The sequence below is a fragment of the Panthera tigris genome, chromosome A2, assembly GCF_018350195.1.
Source record: "Panthera tigris isolate Pti1 chromosome A2, P.tigris_Pti1_mat1.1, whole genome shotgun sequence".
Classification (NCBI taxonomy): domain Eukaryota; kingdom Metazoa; phylum Chordata; class Mammalia; order Carnivora; family Felidae; genus Panthera; species Panthera tigris.
This window is the reverse complement of record NC_056661.1, coordinates 161,116,513-161,138,211: the sequence shown is the minus strand read 5'-3', so window position 1 is coordinate 161,138,211 and position 21,699 is coordinate 161,116,513. Positions and strand designations below refer to the sequence as shown.

Here is a 21,699-nt window from a genome sequence, read left to right as displayed (position 1 = left end):
TGTAGGCAGCCACTATGTCCTCTCCTTCCTCCCTGGGACTAGGGGAGAGTTGTTATTTCCAAGGTATTATCTGGTTGAAGCCAGAGAAGGTAGCTTATCTTAACTAATTAGGATAGGTCCAAAGTTACCCTGTGAGATGGTGTTCAGACCATTTGCAATAGGCTAACCATTAACATCTGACTCTACCTGCCAGGAAAATGTAAACTGTGAGAGTATTGTCAAGCGGGGGAGGGGGTCCCAGTTCCCTAGAGACACGGATCCCATTATTTTTTTTCTATATGTTAGTTTTCCAAGTATCTTTATTTTCTTTTTTTTTTAATTAATTTTAAAGTGGGGTGGTTGAGTGGCTCAGTCAGTTAAGCGTCTGACTTCAGTTCAGGTCATGATCTCACAGTTCCTGAGTTCGAGCCCCACATCAGGCTCTGTGCTGACAGCTCAGAGTCTCGAGCCTGCTTCGGATTCTGTGTGTCTCTCTCTTTGTATCTCTCCCACTTGCACTCCATCTCTCTCTTTAAAAAGTGAATAAACGTTAAAAAAGTTTTTAATTATTTGAAAAGTTTATATTTTGCTACTTGTTTTCTCAGTGCAGAGTCTGACACAGGGCTTGAACTCACAAACCATGAGATCATGACCTGGGCCCAAATCAACATTCCACATTTAACCCACTGAGCCACCCCGATGCCCCAACATGATTTACAATCATATAAAACTGGCCACAAGGTGTCACACTACCTGTGTCCGTGCCCTGTTACAATAAGAATTTCTGTCTTTTCTCATCCACAGATGGAGTCTATGCCCTTGGAACTCAAAGCCTCAAAGGTTTTGCAGTTTGCCTTTTTACAATGTGAGCTCCTTTATGCATTTCTTGTTTCTGCTTTATAATTTGACACCTTTTTCAACCCATGTCCTCCTTCCCATGCATCTAAAAATATCTGTAACCCTCTACTAGAAATGACATAGTAAACAGACGAGAAGATGATCCCTATGCACCTCACAGCTCAGTCCTTAGAAAGTCTGTAGTCTACCTTCGATGTTAATGTTACCAAGTCCCCACCCAGAACCTTCTCAACAGAACAAGCACGTTTGTTCTAAATTTACCTGTGCACAGCCACACTTCTTTCTTGTCTTCACCACAAGCATTTCCTGCCACATCTCCTTCTGTTTTGAGCACCTCACAGGATATAAGGCTAAAGTGCAAGGTCCTACCCAGACCTGCCATGGAAGCCTAATTAAGGACTGGCTTGAACTGAGTAAAATGACCAGTGCGGGCTGTCCCTCTTGACTCTGACGTTCAGAGTCTTGACAATGGAGATTTTAAATTTTTTTTAACGTTTATTTATTTTTGAGACAGAGAGAGACAGAGCATGAACAGGGGAGGGTCAGAGAGAGAGGGAGACACAGAATCTGAAACAGGCTCCAGGCTCTGAGTGGTCAGCACAGAGCCCGACGTGGGGCTCGAACTCACGGACCGCGAGATCGTGACCTGAGCCGAAGTCGGCCGCCTAACCGACTGAGATACCCAGGTGCCCCCTGACAATGGAGCTTTTAAAAGCCCAAGCTGCTTATGGAAAATTTAATAGGTCCATTTATTACTGCTTATTTGAAATAATGACAACTGGTAATTTGAATTAGGATTTCTCTTTTTCCAAGTTGTGAATGGGCACAAATGATACCATGTAAGTAACATCAAAGTAGTTTGCACATTCTCTCTCACTATATTTTATTTCTATTCAACAAGAGATCGGGTATCTCAAAGTCAAGATGGCAAACTGGCCATACATGAACCATTGTGGAAAAATGGATTAATAGAAACTGTAGACAACAGACATCCTCTCTTTCTACAAAACCTCAGGAATCCATGTCATGGAGAGCTTGGGTGTATGAGCATCGGTGACGAGAGGTCTCGACAGGTTTCTGGAAGGCAGAGAGAATGTAAGACCTGAAACCACAAAACCCCAAGGAGAAAACAAACAGCGAGCTCCTTCACATTCATCTTGGTGATGAGTTTTTGAATCTGACACCAAAAGCAAAAGTAGGCAGGGGGGGACTACATCCAACTACAAAGCTCCTGCAGAGCAAAGGAATCCTTCAACAGAATGAAAAGGCCAACCTACAGAATGGGAGAAAATCTTGGCAAATCATGTATCTGATAAGAGGCCCTGGGTCAGGGGGTCCACAGGCCACATGACCCCAGGGTAGGCTACAGAGGAGGCAGCCACCAACGTCACCAGGGAAACCCTGTGGAAGTGGAGCTTCAGAAATTTCAGCTGCTGTGGACGGGGCTGTGTGCAGTGATTCCATGATCTTTTCATTCCCCCTAATTCAGAACCCCACACTACAGGGGCACCTAGGTGGCTCAGTCAGTTGAGTGTGCCACTTTGACCCAGGTCATTATCTCACAGTTCACGAATTCGAGCCCCACATCTGGCTCTGTGCTGACAGCTCAGAGCCTGGAGCCTGCTTCAGATTCTGTGTCTCCCTCTCTCTCTTCCTCTTCCCAGCTCACACTTTGTCTCTCTCTCTCAAAAATAAATGAAAACATTAAAAAGATATTTTTAAAAAAATTTTAAAAAGAACCTCACACTTCAAAGTATCTCTCCCCAAGTGTGCAATTAGAGGGTTCTTCTTGAAGACTTAGAACATCTTTAGAGGAAGCCCTCTGCCAGCCGCCCTGTAGGGTCCCCTTGGAGGGACAACCTGCCATGCTCTGTCACCTCAGATGGAGCCTATGGTTACAACCCCTCACTGGTTACATGGAACTCCTTTTCTAGCAATTTATACTTAAATATGGCATCAAATATATAGCAGGGAGAATAGACACCTGAGGAAAGATTACAAGATAAAAGGGAGCAGGAAGAGACAGAGACAAACAGAAAAAAATCACCCTTACCAGAGACATTAAGTCAGAAAACAAAACAGGCCAAAACTAACCAAACACATGAAAATAAACTTCTCTTTTAGGTATCTAGATTATCAATCCTCCCAGTGAAATCAACTAAAAGTACTGAAAAGTATTACATATATTTTCTTAAAACCATGGGTGAACAGGCAACAAGATACGCTGTCTCACACCTGGGGCTAATGGAGGTGGAAACCCAGAAGAGTCGGGGAGGAGAGCAGCCAGCTGGCACCGGAAGGGTATTTTAGCAACCTCGAAACCTAACCTTCACTTCTCAAAGCCACCCTGACATAAAAATGAGAGTCAAGGCCAGATCTGATTGGAGCGGGGAGTCTGCTGGGGGGGATTTTCAACACAAACCCCACTGGGTCCCTCCCTCAGTGAGGGGTGACTCAGAAACCCGTGGCTTCTGCTGAGGGGGTCAGATGATAGGTTTGAAAAAGAAAAGGGCAGAAAGCAATTTAAAGAGGCAAAGATGCTTTAAGAGAGAAATCAGAAGAGGATAGGGGCAGAGGACATCTTCGAAATGATAATAGTTGAATTGTTTCTGCACTGATTAAGTTCACCAATCCATGCATTTGCAAACTCTAACAAATCACAAAGAAGATAATTAAGAAAGCATTCACACCGCAAACTGGTGCAGCTGCTCTGGAAAACAGTATGGAGATTCCTCAAAAAATTAAAAGTAGAACTACCCTATGACCCAGTAATTGCACTAGTAGGTATTTATCCAAGGGATACAGGTGTGCTGTTTCAAAGAGACACATGCACCCCCATGTTTATAACAGCACTATCAACAATAGTCAAAGTATGGAAAGAGTTCAAATGTTCATCAATGGATGAATGGATAAAGAAGATGTGGTGTATATATATATATAGAATGGAGTATTACTCAGTGATCAAAAAGAATGAAATCTTGCCATTTGCAACTACATGGATGGAACTAGAAGGCATTACGCTAGGTGAAATTAGTGAGTCAGAGAAAGACAAATATCATATGACTTCACTCATATGAGGACTTTAAGATACAAAACAGATGAACATAATGGAAGGGAAGCAAAAATAATATAAAAACGGTGCCCTCCCTTTTCTCCTCTGCCTTGTAATGGCTGCTCCCGAGACCCAGAGGGCTGCTGCCTGAGGGGAGGAGGACTGCAAGAGCAACCATAGAGAATCTGGGAGTGTCAGTTATGAGGTAAGGATTGTATCCTGGAGCTGCTTTCCCTGCCAGAAAGTCCAGGTGGCACCACCGCTTTAGAAGGTTCTCCATCTTGTGAGAACCTTGTATTTTCTGTGCCTTGTATTTTCTGTGAAGAACATTTTCCTATGGATGAACAAGACAAACTTCTGAAGCACATGATTATTGAACGTAAGATGGTCACAGCTGATGTCAAGTTGGTTGCTGATTTCCAAAGGTACATTTTATATTGGAGGAAAAGGTTCACTGAACAGCCCGTTACAGATTTTTGTAATGTGATAAGAATCAAATCCACAGCTCCACTTGAAGAAGAAGACAATTACTTTTTTTTATGTTATGTTTTACCAGAAGATAGAGTACTTAGAGAGGAACTTCAGAAACAAAGACTGAAAGAAATTCTGAAACAACAGCAGCAAGAAAGAAATGATAACAATTTTCATGGTATTTGTATGTTTTGCAATGAGGAGTTTTTCAGGAACAGATCTGTTCTTTTGAACCACATGGCCAGAGAACATGCTTTCAACATTGTCTAGCCAGACGACATTGCAAACTGCAATGAATTTCTGTGCACATTACAGAAAAAGCTTGACAACTTGCAGTGCTTATACTGTGAGAAGACCTTCAGGGACAAAAATACGCTTAAAGATCATATGAGGAAAAAACAGCATCGGAGGATCAATCTTAAGAACAGAGAATATGACCGATTTTATGTCATCAATTATTTGGAACTTGGAAAATCGTGGGAGGAAGTTCAGTTGGAAGATGATCGGGAGTTGCTAGGCCATCAGGAAGACGACTGGTCTGATTGGGAAGAGCGCCCTGACTCTGCTGTCTGCCTATTTTGTGAAAAGCAAGCAGAAACAATTGAGAAATTATGTGTCCACATGGAGGAAGCACATGGTTTTGATCTCCTCAAAATAAAGTCAGAACTTGGATTGAATTTCTATCAGCAAGTAAAATTGGTCAATTTCATTCAAAGGCAAATTCACCAATGTAGATGTTATAGTTGCCATGTGAAATTCAAGTCCAAAGCAGAGTTAAGGACTCACATGGAAGAGACTAAACATACATCACTGCTTCCTGAAAGAAAGATATGGGATCAACCAGAGTATTATTTTCCAACCTATGAAAACGATATTCTACTATGTACACTGTCTGACAGTGAAAGTGACCTGACAGCTCAGGAACAAAATGGAAATATCACCATCATCAGTGAAGATACATCTAAACTGCATGCTTTGAAACAAACCAGTATTTTGAACCAGTTGCTACTACATGAGGGCTTGAAAAACTAGAAGAAAATGCCACAGAAGCAACTTTTCATGTTTTTCGCTTATGAGACAGACTCAGAAAAATTGTTTAAATTTGAACATCAGCAAAGGATTAGACCCTGGTGAAATAAAATTTTTCAAAAGTACTTTTTAAAAAATAAAGTGAGGACTTTTTGTATTTTTGGCTATAACGTTTTACTATGTAATCATTATAAATGATCTCATTTCATTAGACTATGTTATCTATAATAAGGAGGACATGTGGGGTGCCTAGTTGGCTCAGTTGGTGGAGCATGTGACTCTTGATCGCAAGGTCATGAGTTTGAGCCCCATGTTGGATGTAGAGATTACTTTAAAAAAAATTTTTTTTAATAAGGAAGACATGCAAATCACAAATGAAGTGTTCAAATTATTGATAAAGTTTTTTTCCTCTATCACCCATTCTCCTACAGACTGGTAGATGTAAGAAGTTCTATCCCTGTTGTATCACACCAGGCACGTAATATCCATGTACCAGTTTTAGGGATGTGAGAATTGACAGTCCACTCAGGTGTTGACAGCCAGTGGATTCTTAGAAAGTTCCCCATCGGTCTTTCATCTAACCAGTTTAGTATTCACTGGTAATTGTTACCTATTATTTTTTGTAATGGCTGCAAAATGATGATTTTTCTAATTCTATCATTTCTTTTACAGTGGGTTCTTTACACAGCATGTGTGCTATGGAGCACTGGAGTTTTAAGTTCTAGTTTTCAATTGTTAGTACCAGTCTGTGTAGGCAGTGCCCAAAGACTAGTCTTGAAGTAACATAGACTGTCCAGAGCCTCAAGCCTAATCTCCTACCATATGATCCAAAATTGACTGGATTTGTAAGTTATATAGGCTCTGACCATGGCTTTAGATTTCCAAGCCTCCAGCTTTGCAGACACCTGCACAAGGCTTTTATTAAAAACCAAGCAGAGAATGGGGCGCCTGGTGGCGCAGTCGGTTAAGCGTCCGACTTCAGCCAGGTCACGATCTCGCGGTCCGTGAGTTCGAGCCCCGCGTCAGGCTCTGGGCTGATGGCTCGGAGCCTGGAGCCTGTTTCCGATTCTGTGTCTCCCTCTCTCTCTGCCCCTCCCCCGTTCATGCTTTGTCGATTCTGTGTCTCCCTCTCTCTCTGCCCCTCCCCCGTTCATGCTTTGTCTCTCTCTGTCCCAAAAATAAATTAAAAACGTTGAAAAAAAAAATTAAAAAAAAAAACCAAGCAGAGAAATGAAAGCCCTTATTATAATGGAAAATGCTTAAATTAAAGATGCAATTGATCTAAAAAATAATAATAATATAAAAACGGGGGGGGGGGGACAAAACCTAAGAGACTCTTAAATATGGAGAACAAACAGAGGGTTGCTGGAGGGGTGTGGGAGGGGGGATAGGCTAAATGGGTAAAATACATTAAGGAATCTACTCCGGAAATCATTGTTGCGCTATATGCTAACTAACTTGGAGGTAAATTTAAAAATAAATAAATTATTTTTTAAAAAAAGAAAGAAAGAATTCACACCTTAGCACATAGTAAAATTATATCCCATCAAAGCAGAAAGACTATCTTAAAGGGAGTCAGAAAGAACAGAGAGATGAACTTTGAGGAAGAAATAGTTGGAGTTATGCTGATTTTTTTTAATTTATGTATTTTGAGAGATAGAGAGTGAGCAGGAGGGAGCAGGGGGAGAGAGAAGCCCAAGCAGGCTCTGTGCTTTCAGTGAAAAGCCCACTGTAAGACTCGATCCCAAGAACTGTGAGATCATGACCTGAGCCCAGACCAAGAGCTGAACACTTAACCAATTGAACCACCCTGGTGCCCCTCTTTTTTTTTAAGTAAGCTCTACATCCATTTTTTTAAGTAAGCTCTACACCCATCAACATGAGGCTCAAACCCATGACCCTGAGAGTAAGACTTAAACACTATATCAACTTAGCCAGCCAGGTGCCCAACAGAGGAGCCAGGAAACAGTGGAGGTAGGTTTTCAGTGCGCTGAGAGAACATGACAGTCAACCTGAAATCCTAGTCTCAGAGAAAATTGCTGTCAAAACTAAGCGCAAAATACATACACCCATTTCAGGCAACACAGACTGAGATTTCTTGACACAATCTCTAGCACAATCTCATTAGAGGAATTTGTAAAGAATGTATCTGAGGCAAGAGGAAATTCATCCAGATAGTAAATCACAGGTGAAAAAAAAAAAGGAAGTTTAAACAAATGCAAACTGTGTAAAATAATACTAATGCTTCCTAAGGTTTAAAGGGGGAGAATGAGAAAATTAAATATTCAACAATAACGATATATAGATTGGGGTTGAGGGTGGGAATGGAATTAAAATGTTCTAATTTGTTGTATATGAAGAAGATCAAAACAGATTTCTCGAGATTTTAAGCAGTTAAGAATGTATGTTGTAATCACTGGGTGATTACAGGAAAAGCACACGTAATTTCCAAACTAGTAGAGAAAAACACAAAATGTGGAAAAAAAATCCAAATCATTCAAGTTAAACCACACAGAGGAAGGGGAAGAAAAAGAAATATGGAACAGGTTGGACAAGTAAAAGCAAAGACTAAAACTTTAAATATGCATCCCCATAAGTCACAAGTTTTAATTATGATAAATGCACCAATGTTTTCAGTTTAAAAAAATAAGGAGTTTTGGAGGGGACTGAAGAAGAAATCCAAATCAAAAACGTTAAGTGAGGGAAAACTTGAAAGCAAAAGTGTAGGTAAACCTACAAGCACATTCTAAACAAATAAGAACAAAATATCAAACTACATAGACTTTTCATTCAATAATTCTCAAGAGCTTATCATGTGCCAGGCACTGTTCTGGGCAACTGAATACATCAGCAATGAGAGCTGGTAAGGATCCTTCCTTTCTGAATCGCTTAGTGGTCCTTGAAGGAGCAGAACATGAACAAAAAACAAATTTGTAAATTACAAAAGATATGAGATGTTCCCTTGTAAAAGAAGGAAAATCACAGAGGGAGGGTAAGGAGGGGGGAGAGCAGAGAAGATGAGTTGAATGCACACCACGGTCTCGAAACACCTGCCCTGTTTATCAAGTGTAAGTAGTCCCACTCGTCAAGACAAAACACGGTTTTACATTGATATGCACCACAAAGGGAGGCATCACATGTATAAAGGGAATAATCAAATCACAAGAGGAAACAGACAAATCTCCATGTATGGTGACAGATTTTAACACACACCTCTCATTGCTACAACAGGCAGATACAAAAAAATCAAAAAGTACACAGAAGATTTAAGCCACATGATTGACAAGTTAGACCTAATGAGCATATGTAGACTATTTAATGAAATTTCTGAGCCACTTGTTTTCAAGTACATAGGAAAAATTTATTAACGTTGTTCTTATGTTTGTCCATGAAGAAATGCTCTAAAATTTTTGAAATAACATAGACAACATTTTCTGACCACAATGTAATTAAAAGAAAAGTAAATAAAATGTCATATGTTTAGCAATTGGAGAACACAGTTTTAAATAACTGATGGGTCAAAAGAGACAAAAACAGAAATTGACCAATATTTGGAATGAAGTGTAATTAAATTACTGCATTTCAAAACATATGAAAAATTACAATTTAGCTTTCAGTGTGTATTAAGAAAGAGAAAGAATGAAAATTAATCAGCAAAATACATATCTGCTTCAGATTCTGTGTCTCTCTCTCTCTGCCGCTCCTCCACTCATACTCTGTCTCCCTCTCTTTCTCTCAAAAATAAATAAACACTTTAAAAAATTATTCAGTTTCACTGAAGGGTAAATTTTGTACAATTCCTGGCATATTCCTGCTCCTGGAAAAGAACCTGCAGTGTAGACAGGGCTCCTTAGAGCTCTCCCCATCCTGCCCTTCTCCTCCTGTCCTTGCCTTAGCTCTGATTGCTCATGGGCTGGGGGAGAAGAGGCAGGAACACTAAAGACCAGTCAGGTGTAGTCTGGCCTTGGTGGAGGTGGGGGATGGTGGCAACATACTTAGTGGCTCTTCCCCCGCCCAGGAGACCTTTAATGAGTCTTTAGAGAGTCTTCCCGGGAATCTGCAATCACAAGTCCAACAGACGGCCACTCTTTCCCCTCCCGCCGGTTGCTTCCATGTCTGTTCCTGGTGCCTGGACTTCCAGAGCTCTGGTCCATACAGAAGCTGTTGGGATCCCTGCTGGGCCCCTGGGCAAGTCCCCTTCAAACTGGCTTTAGCTGCCTCCCTACTGTGTGGCCCACATTTGATATGAAGAACCTATGCTTTTGCCACCCCCCGCCCCTTAGTGAAAATTTTGACTGCTTCCAAGACAGCCACCACTGTGTGCACCCTGCTCCCTCCACAGAACACAGCAATAGCCTTCATGTATCCCATGGGACCAGCAAGCAGCAAAGCCAAACTCCAAAGGACACACATTAAGTCTCTTAACATACACCACCCACATCCCTCTGGCAGCATCAAAGTCCTGAGGCCACCTCACTAGCTTTTGGGAAGAGGGAACCTCCATCTCGCTGGACATGGCACGCAGAGAGGAGTCCCTGTGGGGCTTCCCTTATATAGTCACACGGTTACACCTGGGTCACCTTCTGCACTGGGGGGATGATTGCTCTACAGATGAACCCCAAGAATTGACCAATTCAAATTTGTCATTGTCCCTATAACTGAAGCCTTCTCTTTTAAAAGTCATTCCTCCTGGGGTGCCTGGCTGGCTCAGTTGGAAGAGCATGCGACCCTTGATCTCAGGGTCATGAGGTGGAGCCCCATGTTGGGTGTAGAGATTACTTAAATAAAACCTAAAAAGAAAAAGTCTTTTCCTCTTGACCCCTTCAAATATCTATCAAATTAGTTGAAGGACTAAATCTTACAAAACTTGTTCTCGCTTCTCCCTTTGGTCATCCTATGTGGATATTCTGGCATATAGCTTTTGACTGTGGGGTATTGGCAATTAGAAAGATTAAGCTGAAATTGGAGATATTTATGTTAACATCCTGCCACATTTACCCCAAGCCTTTCACATAACCTTCGGACCCAGATTTCAAGCTAATGCAGGTCATTTATATTGGACCCTACCTTTGACATCTGATATTCAACTTGTCACAAACCTAACTGAACGTTGTTGCTCCTGACTCTACCCTTCCCCTGAAAATCTTACCTGTCACCCTGAACTTTCCTGTTTCTGAACAGAAGTATGATCATCCTACCCATCACCCACATGGACACATCCTACACATCCTTCACAGTAGACTTCACACCTAAATCCTTCCTCAGGTCTTCTTCTATAAATCCTTGTTTAAATTCCCCATCATGAGTCATGACTATCACATATTTCAACAACAGGGATCATGCACACATTAAGCGCTGGAAATACCACAGTCTTCAGCACTGAAATAGAACCATCTTCAGGGAAAACTGGGACATAAAATATGTTAAGAGAAGTGAGTGAGCAATATTTCAATTGTCAAGTGAAGAGATAATGATTTATTTGATTTACTCGTTTTTACTCTGGGTATGTGTTACCTTCCAAAATAGAACCTAAGGTTGGGAAAAAAGAAATTAGCTCACGTAAGCTGCACATTCAAACAGCCCTCACACAGGTTAATTGTATTAAGAATGTTTCTGCATATCTCTGAGCGAAAATATCTTTTAAATGGTTCTGAAATGAAAAAAGTCAGGAGAGAGCATGAATACTTTGCTCTCTAGAGATACCATCACACAGATGAGTCACTTACAAGGAAGTACTTTTGAACATAAGAACTGCATGATGGCAAAGAGTACTTTGGTCTCACTTTGTCTTTGACACATGTTTTCTCAGGAGAGGATTTTTCTTCCGTGTTGCTTTTACTGCGTTCTGAATACTGGTGATGAATCTTAGAATGAGCGGGTATTTAGAATCTTAAGTTTTCCAGACTTAATCTCTAATCCATCTCCCAAAAAGTCGCTGATATGGTAAATACTATCAGTCATGTTCACAGACAAAACAAAGGACAAATAAATTCTAATAATTTGGATTTTGGATGTCTGCAATCCTTGTGAGTGACTGACAGTCACCCATCTAACTTTGAAATTTCTCTATTATTTTAGCAAGACAGAACCTTTCATCTACTTACTGCAAATGTCACAGCATGGAAGGTTAAGGAGAGATTTTTCTGGTGTCAGAAAACAAGCACTAGAGGGAATGTAAAACCATCAACAACAATAAAGATGCTCTGAAAGAGAACTGGGTACCATAAGATTTATCAATCAGAATCTCACAGGAAAAAGATAATCTGCTCTCATTAGGTGCTTGGAGAAAGGTTAGGGAAGGGGCCTTAAACACTGTGGACACAGGGAATTTGGAAACCACAGGGACATTGAAAGTATCGATAAGAAAATTAAATCCCACCTGAAGGGGTGAACAAAGACTGCAATGCAGAAGAGTTGGGTGGAAAGGCCACCAAGGGAGGAGCAGTGACCTTTGGTGTAGGACTGCAGCTAATCAGAGATGGCCTTGCAGAGATAGAGGTGGGGGAATGGACACCCCAACCTTGCTTTTCTACTTCCACAGGGCCTCTGACTTGGACTTCCCATTGGCCAGCCAGGCAGAAGTCAGAGAGCAAGAGATCCCACCGATGTAGTGCAACTAGATCAGCCTCAGGGGGCAAAGAGCTGGGTGAAGTGTGATTCTGCAGAGGCAAATGAAGACTATGTGGCCCAGATGGGATTTTTCAGATACAAGTGGAGACATTTTAAGTTAGGATGGTCCCTAAAAAAGAAGTGAGAGAAACACAATAAGAGAATCCTGTGACTTTCAGATCTCCATGAACCACAGAACAATCTTTCCAGAGAAACCCGATACCTCCCTAACATAGTACTTGTGGCCATGCGGTGCAACGACGCATGTGACCAGTGGTTCAGACACTTAACATGTGCAGGATTTCTGATTTGAATTTTCCTGAGTCTTTGAACTCTATATGCCATTGCCTGATTATGCCAACTTTGTGTGAAGAGGGACAGGTGGCAAGGTGGGGGGCGGTGGGGACTGAGAGCTGGGAAACAGTTTCATTCTGGTTAGTTCTCCCTGCATAACAAACCATTCTGAAGCTCAGTGGTTAAAAACAAAAACCATCATTTATTTGTTCTCATAAAGCTGTCATTGGGCAGGACTCAGTGGGAATGGATCATCTTTGCTTTCTGCAACTTCGTCTGAGATGGCGGGGCAGCCAGAGGGCCCGCTTCTGTGTTGCCTCATTTGCATGGCGGGCAAGTTGGTGTGAGTCACAAATGAAAGGTGAGCTGGGAAGTGGGCCAGTGACTTCAAGCCTTCTGCCTGGGGGCCTCTCAAGAGGCAGCCTGGGCTTTCTCACAACATGACAGTCAAGTTCCAAGGGCAAGAACCCCAACAGGGCAAGGAAGCATTGCTCACATGTAACCTTAGAGTCACAAGGTGTTGCTTCAACCATCTGCTATTAATTGAAATGGTCCCAGATCTGCCCAGTTCCAAGGTAGAAGACTCAGGCCCCACGAGTCAGTGGCAGGAGTAACAGGGTCAGGTTATAGGAAGAATAAGTAAAAGCTACTGTCACAGCTGTCTATGGAAACTACAATCTATCACTATCGCAAATCATCATAAATTCAAAAGAAAAAATGAAATGGTCTTTACTACCAAAACATATGCCATATTTGTGAAAGCACCTTCCTAATCTCATCTAAAACATGTTCAAATATGCTCTTCTCAGCTTGTTCCCTGATATTTTTTAATTGTTCATCATAAATCCTCTTTAGCCATTTTATTTTTTCCTCCCGTTCTTCCTGTGATTTATCAGCATATTCCTTTTCTACTAGTTGAATTTCATTATTTAATTGATCGGTGTAGATCTTCTTCAGGTCTTCTTCCCGTTGCCTCAGCCTCTTCTCTGTGTCCTCATAAATGGCATCGGTAAAGTAAGCCCCTCCGTTGCTCTGCACCATCTCCTCTATCAGCTCCACCAGCTCCTGCACTTGAGCTTCCTTCTCGGCCTCTGAGGCTCTGTTGTCGAAGGCACAGTAGCGGTTCCCACATTCGCTGATGATGTTTCTTAGCTTCACATCTGCACCTGCTAAGAAGTCACTCAGACTCTGCCCCTCCAAGTTATCTTTGCGAGTGAACAACATGATCATGTGCTTCAAGGCTGGCTCCCCAAAGACATACTTGATCAATGCCACGGTCTTCTGCTCTTCATCCGTGTAGCGGCCCAGCTGGAGGACCAAGACGATAGCATGGGGCCCAGGGCAGGAGTAGAGGACACACCGGCTGATTTCCCTGCACGTGGTATCCAGAGACTCCTTGGTGTCAAAGAGCCCTGGGGTGTCAACAACAACAAGTTTCCTCCCCTTCCATTCCTTGGATGCTTTTTGACACTTGGGAGTGACAGCATGGGGAGCAACTTTAGACTCAAAGACTCTACTCCCCAGGATGGTGTTTGCCGTTGCGCTCTTCCCACTTCCAGTTTTCCCCACCAAAACAATCCTCAGAGTGTTGTCCTGAGGGTCTTCCATGTCACTACCAGCGGCTGTGGGGTGTAAAAAAGAGAAGGAAAAGGAAAAAAGTCAACGAAGGTAAGTGGAAACCATCACGTTCCTCTTATCTCCTTTGTGTTTCTCCATGAAAACCTGCAGTAGTGTACTATCCATGTTGGTCCCATAAAGACAAAAAGATGAAACAATTCACTCACCATGGAAGAAACAATAAAGTAGTTAAAGAGTTCCCCTACAAAAGAGTACCAGGTCCAGATGGTTTCATGGGGATCTCACTTAAACTTTCTTAAACTATTCCTGATGACTTAAAACAGAAGGAAATCTTTCCTGTTCTTTCTATGCCAAAAGTATGATATTGATCCCAAACGCTAACAAAGATTTCACCAATAAATAAAGCTACAGACATGTCTCATTTGTGAATACTAATGCAAAAATCCCAAATAAATTGTCAGACACTAAAAAGTAATACCCCATAATTAAATGTGATTTATTTCAGAAATACTAGGGTGGTTCAATATGAGAAAATGGATTGTTACAATACATCCTCTTTAGTAGAGTTAAGAAGAAAAGTACTTTGATGCAGAACAGACATTTCCCCAAATTCAACGCTGTTTTAATAGATACTTCTTTCACGTGATTTTATAGAAATATAAATTTTAACAAATTTGTCACCATTTTTTCTCTGTAGCTAATATAGTTGACTATAATCTTCATTTGGATGAATGAAGAAAGAAAATTAGCCTGTAGAGTCAAAAAACAGAAGAACGATGAGGGAGGGCCATCTCTACCAGATAGTAAAATATTTTAGCCCCTATAATTAAGGCAGTATGACATGTGTGTGAACAGAGACAGAACGGAAAACAAAAACAGACAATTCAGAAATAGACCAAATTGGTCTACTATATTCATGAGTATCCAGTTCAATTGTAGTACGTTACATTTATCGTCTGTAAGGCAGCGTCTCACAGCAATGGGGAGAAAGATGGACTAATAAGCAGCATTGGGATAACTACAAAACCACACAGAAAAAGACAAAACTGCACCCACGTCTTCATGCCATTCACATGGTAAATACATTAGAAACATAACACTAAAAATCAATCCACATAAATACTAGAAGAAACTCAGACCAATCCTTTGTAACCTAGGGGCGGGGCAACTGTTTCTAAGATTTGAAAGATTGTAAGGAAAAGGATTCATACATCTGACTGCATAAAGACCTAAAAGACAATGGGAGACAACGAACATCACAGACAATTAAAATACGAATGTCAGACTATATCAAAGAGGGTTAATTCTCCTCTTATACAAACAATACCTAAAAGTAGAGAGACAAATTTCCAACAGCTCGATAGAAAATGGAGCAAGACATAGGAATAAACAGTTCAAAGAAAAAAAAGAAATGCCAATGCTCCTCAACTATGTAAAAATATATGAACACTCACTTAAAGTAGAGAAAAATCCAATATAGGAAAAGAAAATAACTAAATATAGTAAATTAAAATTACACTGAGATACTATTTCTCCACTTACTGATTTGATAATAATCCAAAAATTTGCTGCTATAATCAGTCAGTAAAGGTTTAGAGGAAACAGGTTCTCTTCTCCATGGCTAATGAAATTGAAAAACAGTCTAAAACCTACAGAGGAGAAATCGGCAATATTGTACAAATTACATATACATTTATTCTTGGATTCTGAGTCCCAATTTTAGGATTTATGCCTGTAGTGGTCAAGGGCAGATCACACCTAAATGTGCGATGTTGGCATACTATTTCTTTTTTTTAATTTTTTTACATTTATTTATTTTGGAGAAACAGAGTGAGACAAAGCATGAGCGGGGGAGGGGCAGGGAGAGAAGGAGACACAGAATCTGAAGCAGGCTCCAGGCTCCCAACAAGCGGTTAGCACAGAGCCTGACGCTGGGCTTGAACCCACGAACTGTGAGATCATGAACTGAGCGAAGTCGGACGCTCAACCGACTGAGACACCCAGGCACCCTGGCATACTGACTATTTTAAATAAAAGTAACTTAAGATACAACCTATGTGGGAAAATTACTAAGACCCTCTTCTGCACCCCTGCAAGCAGGAAACAAATCTCCCGTGTAAAAGGTGCCCTTCCTGTCCCAGGAGGTAAAGAGACACCCTTATGACCAGGGATGGGAGATTTAGAGCCAAGAAGACTGTATAAACAGCCCACTACTTTCTACTAATTTACTACCCCAGCCCAAAGTCTCTTTAGAATTCCTCCCTAACAGATGCTCCCAAAGTTAAGTTTTCCATGTTTTGTCAATCCCTCACAGATCCATCATCTCTTTGCCTAAAAAGTATAAAAACTGCCTGCCTTGGTCATTTCTCTTGGTTTTAGTTTCATTACTGAGCATCTGTGCACACTGCTTTTTTTTTTCTCTTGTTAATCTGCCTCAAGTAAAAGTAATTCTTAGTGCAGCTGGAAGACCTTGAAGGGTAGAGGAAGAATTTCCCCTTCCTTATGTCCCAGAGCTACACTGACAAAAACATAGGAAAACATTAGGCATATGTTTATTCTCTGCGTCACTATTTGTAATAATTAAAGACCAAAAATCTACCAAATGCCCACCAGTAGGAGTCTGGTTGAATAAACTAAGGTACATACACACAGCGATGTACTAATCAACTGTAGGAAGGAATAAGAAATACCTCTCTATGCCGGGATGGAGAGATCTCCAGGATATTTCATTAAGCCAAAAAAAAAAAAAAAAAAAAAAGGCAAAGTGAAGAAAATATTTACTTTACTGTCATTTCTCTAGTGGGGAGGAACATGAACTGTAGGTACAAAATACAACATATATTTCATGCACATGGTAAAGAAATGGCAGATCATCTGAACTGCCACCAAAGAAATTGCTGACAGAGGGATGGGAGGAATAAGGCGGGGGACAGGGTAGAAGCTGGAAACTACTTTGAATATACTTAGATTTCATAGATTTGTCTTGAAAGCATGTACTTCCTTCTTTTTGAGAGTTCGAATTACAGCTCTTTTCCTTTATGGAAGACCTACATGTGTACCTGTTGTTGCTAGCTGAAATACATTCAAAGAGGATTTTTCATTTGTACAAAAAAAAAGCTGAACATGAATACAGCGTTCCGCGTTTGTTTTACAGCCAGTTGAGCTAATAGAGAGGCCGAGTGGGCAGTTGTCCACACCAGCTGCCAATCACCTTCCCCGGGAACCTCACACAGGGGTTCACCATCCAGTCACCAGAGCTGTGAGCCAGATGAGCACGTGGGCTTTCTCTCAATTGAATTTGTGCATCTGTTAACAAGTTGTGTCTAAAAGTATCAGAAACACATAAGGGAGGTTATTTGGGGGAGATCTGGGAATGCGCACCCTTTTTCCATGTACATTGATGGTAATTGCTTCTCTCCTTTATGTCATTTTGTTCCATAAAAGATTTCATAGGAACGTTCTGCTTGTGGAAAGTGAGGAACATCTGTAAATAGCTTCATAATTATAAACAAAAACTATATTTTCAGATAACTAGTAAAAATCAAAAGCAAATTAAATACATAGTATTTGGTGTAATAGACAAACCACACAAAGAATTGGTCCAAGAAACTTGAAAATGCAGTTGCTTCATTGGCTATTGTCCTAATGGGATATAGTGTAAGGCCAAATAGGGGGAAAAAACGTCAAGAAAATCTTAAATTGCTTTCAGGAATCCTGTCCTATTCTTAGCTTTTTGTGCACATGTGTAGTTTTGAAGCCCAAGGACAAACCCAGTGACAATGAACACCCTTAGCACCCATACTGTGCCCTTCAAATGTCATTTCCCACCAAAAACATTAAGAATCTTAGGAGAACGTACCGATTCCAGATCTGGGCCAAGAAACGTGCAAGTGGATCCTAGACTATCTAGTCATACTAGAAAGTGAGGATTCTATCAAAAACTACTCAGACCGTGGGACACCTGGCTAGCTCTGTCAATACAGCATGCATCTCTTGATCCCACGTTCATGAGTTCTAGCCCCACATTGGGTGCAGAGATTACTTCCAAAAAAAAATGTTTGGATCTTACCGAAAGGGGTACAGGGCCAACTTGAAGAGGCTGACTGGACAGAGATGGGGTAATTTGAGTACCAATGAGAATAATAATTTCAATGGATTAAAATTCATCAAATATGTTGAAGTTCATGAATTCATAAAAATACCATCATCATGGGGCGCCTGGGTGGCTCAGTCGGTTAGGTGGCCGACTTCGGCTCAGGTCATGATCTTGCAGTTGGTGAGTTCGAGTCCCGCGTCAGGCTCTCTGAGCTGTCAGCACAGAGCCTGGAGCCTGTTTCCGATTCTGTGTCTCCCTCTCTCTCTGCCCCTCCCCTGTTCATGCTCTGTCTCTCTCTGTCTCAAAAATAAATAAAAAACGTTAAAAAATTTTTTTTAAAAAAATACCATCATCACAAAAGAAGTGAAGTGTTCTTTTTGGGGTATGCTAGGAAATGATGTCATCAGTCTGAACATGGACAAAAAAAAAATCAAGCATTCCTTTTGTCTTATTAACTACACCTTATGGAAATGAAGGTATGATTCAGGGGAACTTTCTTTTTAAAGGATTATGCCATCTAATAAATGAAGAAAGAATGATAGAATTATAATATTATATTTTGTGACCCTTAATGAAACAAAGTTACTCTAGGCTATCATTACTGTCTGCTACATTACAGAAAGAGACAGAAGAATATATAAGGTGCCTTCTGCTGGACGTTTACAACTGCACCTATGAAATATTGCCACCCAAATAACCAGGCAAGCCTTAGTCTGATCAAGCCTGTCCTTAAATTTAAATATATACAAAACACAGAAACTAGAAGAACATGTCTTATGAGGTCTTGAGGATTTAATGAGCAAAAAGTACACTGTCCACTTCTCTTGGAAAAAGGACCAACCATTTCTTAACCAAAAACATTTTACAAAAAGAAACAGGAAGGTGAAAACTTATTTATCAAATTAAATTTAAGAGATATGAAAGAATTGAAATTTATGAACCGTATTTGGAGGTGATTTCAATTTTAAATTCTAGGAGACGATCTGGGAATTGGAATACACCTGGTAATTTTTTAAAAATTCTAATTGCTTTTTGAACTCTGATCATGGTGTATTTTAATACCTTTATCTTCCAGACATACATATGTAAGTAATACTGATGAAGTGATAAAATTTTTAGTATTCTAGTAATGTAATACTTTTTAGTATTCTAATGTTTAAAGTGTATGTATGTATTTAATCTCTACACCCAGCATGAGGCTCAAACTCACAGCCCTGAGATCAAGAGTCCCATGCGCTTCCCCCTGAGCCAGATAGGCGCCCCCACTCTGATTTTTGAAATGAGGAGATTGATGTAGCTCAGAAATGCTGAGAAAGTTGCCCAAGGTCTCTGCGCTAATGGGCTTTGGGCAGACAAAAGATCCAATGCAAAGTATGTCTGACCCTACACTCATGCATAACCCTTGCACGCTCTGGTCTCTTCTTGGTTCCTTCTGAGATCCTTGATTCTACATTTCTGTTTACATTGGATCAGAAATAGATCATGGGAGGCCAGGGGAGGAGTTCACTCTCTGTCCAGAAACATGAACTGGTAGCAACCCTGGAATTAAGGAAGGAAACCAAAGGGCTTCACGCACATTTGTTTTCTACAGAATAGTTCATTCTCTCCCCATGGCACCCCTTCCTTACCTCCTCTGTACACTGTCGATCACACCATTTCTCTCTTACATGTTGGAAAGGACACAGCTGGCTGAATTCTAGACTTCCTGTGCCATTTGTGGCCTGGGTATCCCGGGGAATTTGATAAAACCACACGCACACCGTCTGGGATTCAGATTTTCTTTCAGGAAAAAGAGGGATTGGGACAGACTGGTCTCTAAATTGCCTTCCAGGTCTAAAGACCTGCCTTGAGGACACTAGTTTCCCACTAAGGGAAATGGATGGGGTGTCAGGCAGCACTCACTCTGTCATGACAGCAACTGATGGAAGATATGCTGTTCAGCAAGTTTGTCCTGCTAAATAGGAGATGTGTGGACATGGGGCAATCAACCTCCTTACTCCCACTCTTCCTCCCCCGGGACCCCTGTGGCAGCATCCTGTTTGCTGGGCTGCTGGCACGGTACTTGGTCCCCTCTCAGACCAGAACCCACACCCATGCACACCCCTATGTCCTGCTGCCCCTCACGGCTCCATTGCTCTAAGGCCAGGCTCACCTTCTTTTGAAGGAGCTGAGTTCCCCATTGTTCTCCAAAGAATCTGTTTGAGCTGCTGCTTTTGCTTTCACTGGGAGGAAAATATGTTTGCACCCTTCAAACCTCTGAGGCAGGAAGCTCAGATTGGGTGGAGCTAGTGAAGGAACTCTTTGGCTTTAAAGAGACAGACATATTGCCCTATAATTGAAAGAGTGCTTTAGTTTTACCAAGGTGTAAGCTTTTTCTCCATGTGCCTGCTGTCACACCAAATTTTACAAACCTATATTTGTTGTTTGGGGTTATACTGGTGGATCCCAAAGGCCCTTATTACATGACACAAATCATGCACACAGAGCCAGGCATGGTGTTGGGTCATCTTCCCTGCATGGAGTGGGAGACTCTGGGGTGATTCTAAGAAGAAGAAACTCAAATAGGTGGCTAGATGTGTCCAAATTTAGAGCCTGGGATACTTCCCAGTGATTGTATCATATGGGTTTTCATGATAGTCTTTCATGAAGGTCTCAAGTTACTCATTAAGAATTTACCAGCCTTCAGGTACAAAGCCAAGAGTCTAAACCATTGGGAGCCAAGAGAAAAAAAGGAAGATGTGGCCTGGAAAAAGTCTTCCAATGACTGTACACCTTCTCTGGTTTTCTTCATATGGTTCTTTCAAGCCCCAAAATATGCATGACCTGACAACAAAAGATGCACCCAGGGTGGAGATCAAACTTTCCCCTACAACCTTCCTACTTTCCTCTACCCCAGACCCAGGCACAGGTAGATTTTCCCAGATTTAGCCAGTGCCTCCACTCCAACCTGCTCTGGAAACTTTGAGATGATAGGCAGATGGTCAAACCTCTCATGGTTGACCAGCTGTTCCAATTGTCTGTTGCATCATCATGAAATTATAATGTTTTTGATTATATATTTTTGTTCACTACATTGAGACATGGGATTACTTGATGCTCACACTTGAAGGTGGGTACTAAGAGAACTAAATATGGCAGGAAGTAGTGGCCAATGGGGATGCAACCCATGGAGGGAAGCAGCTAGATTTGGAAATTATTGTATTAATACTATATTATTGGTCCATATCATTAGACCAGTTATTGGTGCTAATGACTTGGAGGGCCCCAGGTAGCTGTTTTCCAATTTGCAATAAAGACACAGACCGGGACCAGCTATGTAATTTGCAAAGTCTGGCACAAAAGGAATATGCCAGGCCCTTTGTCAAAAACAAACAAAAAAAAATTAAGAGTTTCAAGATGACATCAATAGAACAGTAAACCCTTCTAAGTACAGGGCCCTGTGCAACTGCACAGGTCACATACCCACGAACTTGGTCTTGATGAGGCCGCATACATAAAAGTCTAGAGGAGAGCTAGAATCATATTTCTTCCTCAAAATATCTCTACCATTTCCTAGTTTCATTTCAAGCTACATATTCCTTGAGTGAAACTAGTCCTTGGATGTTTTCATGGTCAGCTAATTGCTTCTCCAGGTATTATGCTCAGGTATGCTGTTAAGTTCCCTAGAGGGAACAGGAGACTAGTTGACACAGAATCCATGGATGCCACAAGAAATCAGATGCGGATCTCAAAT

The 21,699-nt window shown here is 41.2% G+C and overlaps 2 protein-coding genes and 1 pseudogene across 3 annotated transcripts in view; 2 read left to right on the top strand and 1 right to left on the bottom strand.

Moving 5' to 3' along the window:
* Positions 1-21,699, top strand: part of LOC122235496 (GTPase IMAP family member 1-like) — a 65,298-nt gene that overhangs the window by 24,586 nt on the left and 19,013 nt on the right. The gene's annotated exons all lie outside the window — the stretch shown is intronic.
* On the top strand, positions 4,005-5,519 carry LOC122235478 (annotated as a pseudogene).
* Positions 12,475-20,221, bottom strand: LOC122235505 (GTPase IMAP family member 7-like). Of its 2 annotated transcripts, XM_042975186.1 has the most exons (3): positions 20,119-20,173; positions 19,595-19,745; positions 12,475-13,914 (listed from the first exon to the last, which is right to left on the bottom strand). In XM_042975186.1, exon 3 carries the CDS (start codon positions 13,898-13,900, stop codon positions 13,025-13,027), a length of 876 nt encoding a protein of 291 aa, XP_042831120.1. In that variant the 5' UTR covers positions 13,901-13,914; positions 19,595-19,745; positions 20,119-20,173; the 3' UTR covers positions 12,475-13,024. The 2 variants fall into 2 exon arrangements, with proteins under 2 accessions (XP_042831120.1, XP_042831110.1); XM_042975176.1 differs by lacking the exon at positions 19,595-19,745 and having other exon boundaries at positions 20,119-20,221.

What these genes read in the sequence shown, in the direction of transcription:
- LOC122235505 (XM_042975176.1), bottom strand. Translation starts at nt 20,146, where the DNA reads ATGGGGAACTCAGCTCCTTCAAAAGAAG. An exon ending in CTCAGCTCCTTCAAAAGAAG is followed by an intron (nt 13,915 to 20,118) that starts GTGAGCCTGGCC and finishes TACACCCCACAG; the next exon opens with CCGCTGGTAGTGACATGGAA.